Genomic DNA, 10,202 nt, shown 5'->3' with positions numbered 1-10,202 from the left:
AAAGAAAGAAAGAAAGAAAGACCAGAAGACAGTTTCTAATACAAAGGCAGCCTTGCTGGGTTTCACCGGTCCATGGCAGGTACAAAAGTTCTTGACTGGTGAAGTCGCCTGGCCCTGAGAGGACATTTTGCTATTGCATCTCCTCTTCGCTCCCCAAAAGGAAGCTCTGGGTAGTGTGACCTGGAGCCGAGCATTTCTTAGGCAGTTTCCATATTAAGTTCGCTGGTAAAAACTCCTTCTCTCTCCCTCCCCAGCCCCAATTATCCACCTACTCTTCCGTATATAACCTTGTTCATCATTTCTTCCACAGCGGAACTGAGCACAGGCAAAACCAGAACCCACATCCTTAGGCATTGCTTGTGACCGAGTCTAGCTTACATTGCTCGTGCTTGCCTTGAACTCGGGATCCTGAATACTGGGATTCTATGTGTTCCCAGAATGCCAGACTTAGTCAGTGTTTCCTATTTCCTTAACGACAGAAGAGGGATAAGGTTGCCAAATACTGTATTTAAGAAGTATGAAAATCTTTATGTTCTGCACGGCTGTTAAAAGACGGAGGAAAGAAATCCTCTGTCTCACATTGGGTTGCTCCATCAGAGAAATGCATGAAGTTTTCATATAAAATGACTTGACCGCTCATACCCTGCTGTCCTTGGAGCATCTTTGCAGATGCTTTCCCGGGGCGGGGGGAGATGAGATATTTGAGAGAGATGTTGAAACGGCGTGAACGGGCAAAGCGACAGTACAGAGGGCTGTGACAGTTTTGCTGCAGGGTGGACGACGTCAGGTTATGTTTGCTTCCTAAACCACAAACTAAAAATATTCACGTAATTTCACTTTCCAGAGACAGCTACAATCTCACGGACCATCTTTGTTCCTTATAGCCTCTCCCACATGGGCACCAAATTTAAACTTAATCAGTGGACTTTTTCCCTGTCTCTCGTTTGCCAGGGCACAAAGTTTAAATTTTCAAATTATGATAATTATAGGTATGGGGTCCAGTAAATTCTCTATCCCATAGACACTCCCTTTGAGGAAAGAAACCAGGATAAAGCATATGCTGTCCATTAAAAAGATGTCTCCAGGCTGGGCTTGGTGTCACACACCTTTAATCCCAGCACTATGGAGGCAGAGGCAGACGGATCTCTGTGAGTTCTAGGCCAGCCTGGTCTACAGAGTGAGTTCCAGGACAGCCAGGAATACACAGAAAAACCCTGTCTCAAAAAAAATTTTTCCAGAACATAAAGCTAACTTCATACTAAAGCAAGTCTAGAAGGTTGCTCCCCTCACACACACACACACACACAAAACAATCACTGAAGAGGCTAGGAAAGTCTGGTAGAAACGAGGGCTGTAATACAGCAAATGAAACCAGATGGGCACAACAGGATTAGGTGGGCAGGGTGGTACACGCCTTTAATCCCACCACTTGGGAGGCAGAGGCAAGCAGATTTCTGTGAGTTTGAAGCCAGCCTGGTCTACGTGACTGAGTTCTAGGCCAGTTAGAACTACTTAGTGAGACCCTGTCTCAAGCAAAACAAACAAAACTGAAACCAGATTGGGTGGCACCAAGAGTTGCAGAGAAGCTGGGATTGGAGAATGGAACAGCCTGCTTGCTGCTCCCTTTTTTGTTTTGTTTTGTTTTGTTTTGTTTTGTTGGTTGGGTGGGTGGGTTTGTTTGTTTGTTTGTTTGTTTTTTGAGACGCGGTTATTCTGTGTAGCCCTGGCTGTCCTGGAACTTGCTCTGTAGACCAGGCTGATCTCAAACTCACAGAGATCCCCCTGCCTCTGCCTCTAGAGTGCTGGAATTAAAGGTGTGTGCCATCACCATCCAACCTGCTTATTGTTCTTGCTGCTTATTGTTCTTGCAGAGGACCCAGGTTCGATTCCCAGCACCCACATGGTGGCTTCCAGCTATCTGTTATCCAGATTCCAGGGGATGCGATGCTCTCGTCTGGCTTTTCCAGGCACTGCATGTACATGGTGCACAGGCATACATGAGGCAAAATACCCATAAATAGTACCCATAAAAAATACCCAAAATACCCAAAAATAAAGTGAATAAAATTTAAAAATAATTTTTTTTTTGGTTATTCGAGCAGGATTTCTCTGTGGTTTTGGAGCCTGTCCTGGAACTAGCTCTTGTAGACCAGGCTGGTCTTGAACTCCCAGAGATCCGCCTGCCTCTGCCTCCCGAGTGCTGGGATTAAAGGCGTGCGCCACCACCACCCGGCCTAAAAATAATTTTTAAAAGAGAATAGAGAATGTAAGTAACAAAGAAAGACCAACGAGAGAGAAACAACAGCTCCATAGAGGGCTTGTCAACCAACAGCAGCAGCGAGACTGTGACCAGACATGTCGCCTAAATGTCTTGCATTTTTGCGGGGAAGGAGAGTTTGAGAAGTTGGAAGGCATAGTGATTTTCCCAGATCTTCACCTATTGGTCATTTTCATTCAAGTTAGATTGATCCTGGGAAGCTGGTCCATACTTCTGTTAGTTTTATTTTCATTGGCTTGATACCAGAATCTTTGTCTGGTCTCCCTTTCCGCTGGTCCCTGTGAGCTCTGTCACAAAGAATTCAGGCAAAGCATCAGAGTGTAGACAAAAGGCAGCGTGCATCAGAGGGCACAGGACACTCTCAAGAGTGAGAGTGAGCCTGCCATGGTGGCCCACGAGCCTTGTCTGCAAACCTTTAATCCCAGCAGAGATTAAAGGGAGGCAGAGGCAGGCGGATCTCTGTGAGTTTGCAGCCAACTTGGTCTGCATAGCAAGTTCCAGGACAGTTAGGGGTACTTAGAAACCTTGTCTCCTTACACTTATATAATCTACATGGGAAGTAGAAAGTATACGAAGACAAGATCTCCGGTGTAAATTGGGAGCATAGGGACCTTGGGGAAAGGTTGAAGGGAGGAGGGGAGAGGCAGGGAGGGGAGCAGAGAAAAATGTAGAGCTCAATAAATATCATGGGGGAAAAAAAAAGAAACCTTGTCTCAAAAAAATGAACAACAAAAAGAAACAGTCTATAGCCAGAGGGTCCAGAGGGACTACTACCCCAGCCTACAGTGGTTTCATTGTTGTTTGTATTTTACCGGCTTCCTAATGCTTTCTAAAACCTCTAGACAAAACTTCTTCTCTGAAAGGCTTTGTCCTCCTCAAATGATTGACAAGCCAGTTTGTGCTGATTCTGACAGGAAGGAGAATGGCATTCGTTTGTGTCTGTATGGTGCTGCCGACTGGACCTAGAATCCTATGATCTTATATGCTGCTAGGCCAGCACTGTACCACTGGATTCTCTCTCTCTCTCTCTCTCTCTCTCTCTCTCTCTCTCTCTCTCTCTTACTTTGAGACAGGGTCTGGCCGTGGTGATAGGTGTGAGAACAGGTTGAGTGAGTAGGTACACAGACATCTCTGTGGAGTGGGTGGGTACATATGCATCTCTGGAAGGAGAAGTTTTGTAGTTCAAGCCTGCCAAGATTATAACTCTTTGCAATCCAGCCAGGTTGGCCCTGAATGGAAAGCCTCTTGCTTTCTCACAAGGCTTAGGGATACTGGAGTCAGGCTTAGATAGCCATCCATCAACAACTTTCTAGACAGTTCAGGATGCCAGGTCTCCTCCCAGGACCAGAAATATGACTCAGGTTCTATCCTTCTGACCAGTAACTCAGCGTGGCAGCCCATTGCCTGGCAGGCTGTGGACTGTAAGGGGGAGTGGGGGTGTCCATCCCTGAAGTCCTCCAAGTCTGCTAATAGAAACTTAAAATACTCCTTGCTATAGTAGGAGATTCCAAGGCAACCTGAATGTCCTAAGACTCACTGAAATTGGACTCTTTTCCTTAAAGCTGAGAGAGAGAGAGAGAGAGAGAGAGAGAGAGAGAGAGAGAGAGAGAGAGAATGTTCTTCCTTGCTGGGTTTGCCAAACGACATACACTTTTGTTTTAAATTTTCTACTTTCCACACAGGCGTTCTTGGCAACCTTTCGGAAAAGCTATGCGATACTATCACAATCAAGTTAAAGATTACTGTTAAGACAAACCCCAAAATTAACAGCGCAAACAAGGACCTTCTGGATTTTCTCTGCGGATTCCTGCCGGAGTTTGGTTTTCTTTAGTGTCTTCTGAATCTTCCCCCCAATAACACAAACTCCCTAAAAGAAAAGTGTTGGTGACCGACAGGATAAACGGACATGTTTCTGAGAAAGGGCATTTAAAATTGTGGTTGCTCATCCTGCACCCTCCGCTCCGGTTGCCAATGCAAATGAGTCAGAGGGCTTGCTTCAGACACTGAACTAATTGTGTAACTCTGCAACGGAAAGAGCCATTGGAGAGTACATGCTGACCTCACAGCCGAAAGGGTCTATTTAAAAGATGTGGAAACCAGATGTTTCAGCCGCATTCCAGCCGCTACTCTGAGAATTTCTCGTGGGCAGCCCCCGACACTGTAAACGGCTCGGCGACTGGAGACATGGTCCTTCTCCTTTGCCTGTGCGTCTTGCTGTGGGAAGAGGTTCACGGATGGGGCTACAAGAATGGAATCTTTCACAACTCCATATGGCTTGGTAAGAAATTTCACGCACCAGTTTCTGGTTGGGAATGTCGATCCTTTGACCTCAACAGAGGACTGAGTCGAAGGAGTAAAAGTTTCTAGCATGTTCGAAGTTGATGTTTTCACAGAAGAATCTTTAAAAAGAGATATGCTGAACTGGCAGGCCACTGAACAAAGGAAGTTTGCTGTTAAAACTTAAGGCTCTCCTTTTACACAATGTATTGTTCAACAAAAAAACACGGGTTAAGGTGTGTCCTGGTGAAAAATATATTTTAAGATTTTCAAAGTAGTCATGGTAGCTCACTGGTGAGTATTTCTTTATGAAACTAAACTACCAGTATAATACTGGTTTATTATTAATAATAATTATTGTTATTTCAACTTCATTCACAGAAAGAATTCAGGTAAGGCAGGAGAGGCAGAACTCCTCCAGTACTTCTGAGTCCATGTTCTCTGAGCTATTGTGTCCATCTTAATTTTCCTAACCATCTTTCAACTATTTTAACAAAACCAGAATGTGATACAGGAAAGAAAATAAGTATGCTTTGTCCTCTTTCGTGCCTTCATCAGGCTGTGGTTCTTTTGGCCGTGTAAGAACTTTCCTAGACGTTTGGTTAACTGAGGGAAGTTCTTTTTGTCTTGTTAAATGTAAGGGATGACATAGGCTAAACCCTAAAGATGACCAATAGGCCAATAATGAATACTAGTCCAGCCATGAATATTAACCCATTATAGCACTCAAAAAAATGCTGAGACTCTTCATGATTCAAGTTGGTGTTGCATTTTGCTCATTATGGTATTTAGTAGAGAAAAAATTTTTTTGATTGCTTGGTAGGGGGTCATCTTATTTTTGCACAGAATAAAGAAATAAAGCGAAAGCAAAATTAACCTAGATCTTGGTTTTATGCTTCTGAGGCAACACATGGTTGTCGGTTATTTTCCCCCTTCAGCGGGGTTCTCTTTGGTTGTAATTGAAACCAGGAGGATTTCATTAAGAAGCTGGATTTGAACGGCACAGCCTTGCCGCCTCTTTTCCCAGCTTGAGCCAGTAACTAGTTGCGGTGTGGTCGAGATGGGTTCTGAAATTAATGCAGGTGTGTACGCACAATCCAGCTGAGGAAATAAATACACATTTGTCAGAAATAGGGAAACACCATACAGCTAGGCAGAACTCAAGACATATGGGGATGCTTAGAAATGCTACCAAATTCTCCTGGGATACAGTCATTTGAAGTCGTCTTTTTTGCAGTGAATGTGTACGCTACAGAAATGTAAACGTGAATAAAAAGTGGTTCTGCCCAACAACGGAGAGAAGCAAGCCAAACTTTTGTTAAGGGTGCACTGTGGTTCAGGGGCTTCAGACCCCGTCAAATGCTTCCATCTGGAACAAAGGACTGACCAGTCAGCCCAGCACAAATTGTTTACAGTTGGTTGAGTCGATATAATATTAGTAACTGTTTAGGGAGAAAAGAGAGTTGGATTTGAAGGGCGGGATCTGGTAGCAACTGTGAAGAACAGGACACCAGAACTCAGTGACTTCTAATTTCTTAAATGTAACTTAGCAAGAAAGGAGCTGAGGGACAAGAGATGTCAGTAGGTCAACATGGATCCTGAACATTGAAAACACAAAGAACAGTTACTTCCAGTCTTCGTACTAAGTCTGCCAAAGACAGGAAAGTAGCGTGCCGTGGGCTCCTGCCAGGGTGCATAGTTATGATTATTCCCATTTGTTAGATGAGGAAACTGAGGTTCGAGTGGAGATGTCTCCAAGCTTACCTACCTCCTCCCAGAAGAACCAGCAGACACCAGAGCCTTAATCTACTGTTTTCCTTTGCCAAAAGGAGGGAAAAAAATCAGTTTTATAAATTAAGTGGTATAAACTAAGGAAAATTAATAAAATATTGCTTCTTTAGACAGACGCGTCTTTTAAAAGTTAGAGTTTTGTTGTACTTAGTTTCATCTTAATAGCTTATAATTCTAAACCCAGAGATATCTTAAATAACAAATAATACTTTAAAGTAATAGTATTCATATTTTTGTATTGACAGTACTTGGGAGACTGGGGTGGGAAGACTTGGTGGGAGTTCTGAGCTAGCCTGGGGTACATAACAAAAATTTGACTCAAAAAGTAAATAAATAAATAAATAAATAAATAAATAAAGTAAACAAATGCACATACAAAATGCCTTGTTTATAATCATTCCTAGGCAGGATCACATGTAGGGGTATATGCTTTTAATTCCAACCCTCAAGAGGCAGGCAGATCTCAATGAGTTCGACGTTAATCCTGTCTACATAGTGAGTTCCAGGCCAGCCAGAGCTAGAAAAGGACATTGTCTCAAAGAATGAACGGGAAACCAAAATAACTTCATGTAGAATTTTTCCTGAGAAAGAAGTTCTGTAATCACCAAAACTCAAGAGGCTGAAGCAGGATAACAGCAATTCCAAGGAAAGCAGAGGCTACATAGTAAGACCTTGTCGTAAATTATTTCATTAACTTCCTTAGTTAGATAGTTGAATATGTACATCAAGAATTCTCAGTGTGTTTGCTCATAAAGCAAATTAAATAGGAATATTTAACAAACTAAGATTAGGTACATGAAGTTTGTTGTTTTAGTTATAATAATTTTATTACCAGACATATGACATCAGATTCCAATAGTTTTATTTTTATTACTGTTAAGAAAATTGGAAATTATTTCCCAACACTCTTTGCTCATCTCTCCCCACAAATATATTTCATGTTTGGAGTAAAATATTAAGGAGACAAGCTTGAGGAAAAACTGGCATCCATTAAAATAATTTGTATGATTTTCATTTTCAACAATGATTATTTATTTATTATTTTATGTGCAATGATGTTTTGCCTGCATGTATGTCTGTTTGAGGATGGCAGAGCCTCTGGAACTGGAGTTACGGACAGTTGTGAGCTGTCATATGGATACTGGGAATTGAACCCAGGTCCTCTGGAAAAGCAGTCAGTGCTCTTAACCACTGAGCCATCTCCCCATCCCCAACAACGATACTTATCATAAATAATTTAATTAAGCATGCATCCTTTTTCTCTACCAAAAGGCATAGTGTCTAAGATAAAGATACTTAGTTCTGTGTGGTGGTAAGTATTTTAATTTTCATACTTAAATGGCTGAGACAGGAGAATCACAAGGTCTAAGCCAGCCCAGGCTTCATACTAAGACCCTATGTGAAAACAAAATCCAAACCAAAGAACAGGACTAGAGAGATGGCTCAGTGGTCATGAGCAGTGACTGCTCTTCCAGAGGATGAGAATTCGATTCCCAGGACTCGCCTGGAAGCTCACAACCATCTGTAACTCCAATCCCAGGGGATCCAACTCCCTCTTCTGGACTCCTCAAACACTAAGTACACATGTGGTGCACGGGCATATGTGCAGGAAGAAAAGATGAGTACACATAAATTTAAAAATCAATTTAAAAAACGGATAAATACACTTCAGTTGTCCACTCATGCATGTTTAAGATTTTTGAGGGGACAGGGCTTGAGCCACAACACCCAGGAAAATTCACCAAACTATGAGCTTAAAAGAATAAAAGTGGAAATTAATGAGTGTATTGAGGCTTTGGCACATGAAGACCTGGGAACAGGTCATTTACAAAACGAAAATCATCTCCACTGGTGAAGGTCTGATTCTGCTAGCATTTTCTGGTTCGTAAGTGTTGTAAGCTCGGTTGGTAGTGTTTGCCTAGCATGCAAAAAACTCTCTGGTTGGATTCCCTAGTACCATATAAAACCAAGAATTACATGCCTGTGATCCCAGCACTCAAGAGGTAAAGGCAGGAAGATCAGAATTCAAAGATCTTCCTTGGCTGCATAGCTAGAGGTCAACATGAGAACTTGCATTTAAATAAACAAACAGAAGAATCAAATTGACTGTTGTCTTCTCTTAGAGATGGGCCTTTACCGTGTAATTTATGAGAACAGGCTCCAGGAAGTCTAGGAAACATGAAACACAACCGGCATCATTTCCCATCAAACTGTGGCAGAGTTGGTTTTAGCTTGGGGAGGAGAAAAATGAGTGAATCAGGACACGTTTCTGGATTTGTGTCTTGCTGTGCGCTGAGGCATTCGAGAATCCACTGGGAGCATCTCCACAGTGGCCGACAGGGCAGGCAGATCAGTACAACAGGGTGGGACTACTAACACCATTGGAGATAAACTTGTGACTATTGTCTGGGGAGCTTCTTCATATCGTTTCTATGGAGACGTGACTGCAGTCCGCAAACAATCCATTGAAATGGTGACCTACTGGAAGACAGGATGTGTGTGCCTTGTCATCACCTAAAATATGTTGGGGGACAACATGGGTACAAACAAATCAGAAAAAGTAGAAATATGCCAGTTGCCTCTCTGCGGGGTTCAAATCTCTTCTCTTTAGGGCTCAACTTGAGACTTGCTGGTGTTCCACCAGATTTCCTCACTATTTTAAAGCTCTTTGCGAAATTCTCAATTGTATCATCTCAATCATTCCCTCAAATGGACTTGTCTGGCTTCCTCGTGAGCTTCCACAATGAAGTCATTGTCCCTGGTTTCTTTTGCCTTCTAAGCTTCCTTCAGCTGCTTCCTTCATCCACCTTTCCAAGCTTTTTTGGCTTATAGCCAAAAGAATACCAAAACTTTATCACTTGTGGTTAGTCTAGCAATAAAACTTAAAAAAAAAAAAAAAAAACTTTCGTTCATGTTATCAGAAACAATCTAAACGCCAGTCTTTATATGATCTCTGTTCCCCCTAAGATTCCCCCTCGTTCTTTTTCTCCCCAAAGCTTTCTAACAATAAAAACCTAACTACCATGGCAGCTGACCTAGAAATTTCTTTGGCAAGAATATGTATCTGATGTAATCTTCCTGCTGAGGCAAAATTTCCTTTGTTCTACAAGAACGAATAATAGTGTGTTGATAAGAATGAGTAATTAATGGCGCGTTGATGCCGTTTTTGTAAATTCACAGAACAAGCTGCGGGCGTGTACCACCGAGAAGGTCGGGCTGGCAGATACAAGCTCACCTATTCAGAGGCCAAGACCGTGTGTGAGTTTGAAGGCGGCCGCCTCGCCACCTACAAGCAGCTGGAAGCAGCCAGAAAAATTGGTAACTAACTTGATAACAGTTTTTCTTATTATGCCTTGGTGGGGTGGGGGTTCCACCTCTCCTGTAACCCTTACTAAGACTTTTCTCTCTAGCCCTTTGGGATTGCTCTGAATATTGTGAGGATATCTTTGCTTTCTGGAGATTCCTTCATTCTGGCTGCCATGGGGGATTGGGTACCTACCACCCAGTGAGAACCAAGGAAATAAATGTCATGGCCGAGATAGGACATTACCCATCCGAGTGAGCTTGGTGAAGAGAGAGAGCCTCTGGACAGCATCAGGGGCTGCTGGGAGACATGACTGGGACTTGAAAAGTTAGAGATGGCCGGGCGGTGGTGGCGCATGCCTTTAATCCCAGCACTCGGGAGGCAGAGGCAGGCGGATCTCTGTGAGTTCGAGACCAGCCTGGTCTACAAGAGCTAGTTCCAGGACAGGCTCCAAAACTACAGAGAAACCCTGTCTCGAAAAAAAAAAAAAGAAAAGAAAAGTTAGAGATCAACAAAGAGATAGAGCATCCTGCCAGAGAGAAAGATGAGGCT

General features: G+C 42.9%; 1 protein-coding gene across 1 annotated transcript in view; it reads left to right on the top strand.

Annotated features, from left to right (window-relative positions):
* Window positions 1-4,307: 4,307 nt before the first annotated feature.
* The window catches only part of Tnfaip6 (TNF alpha induced protein 6), a 16,681-nt gene continuing 10,786 nt past the window's right edge, over window positions 4,308-10,202 (top strand). The window contains exons 1-2 of the mRNA XM_050140011.1: window positions 4,308-4,556; window positions 9,527-9,664. Of these exons, the coding sequence (XP_049995968.1) occupies window positions 4,379-4,556; window positions 9,527-9,664 (316 nt within the window). The 5' untranslated portion in view covers window positions 4,308-4,378. The remainder of the gene's footprint in view (window positions 4,557-9,526; window positions 9,665-10,202) is intronic.

Source organism: Alexandromys fortis, unplaced genomic scaffold (genome assembly GCF_014885135.2).
Source record: "Alexandromys fortis isolate MF-2015 unplaced genomic scaffold, M_Fortis_MF-2015_v1.1 scaffold_33, whole genome shotgun sequence".
Taxonomy (NCBI): Eukaryota; Metazoa; Chordata; class Mammalia; order Rodentia; family Cricetidae; genus Alexandromys; species Alexandromys fortis.
Note: the sequence above shows the minus strand (reverse complement) of the source record. Positions and strands in the feature narration are given on the sequence as shown.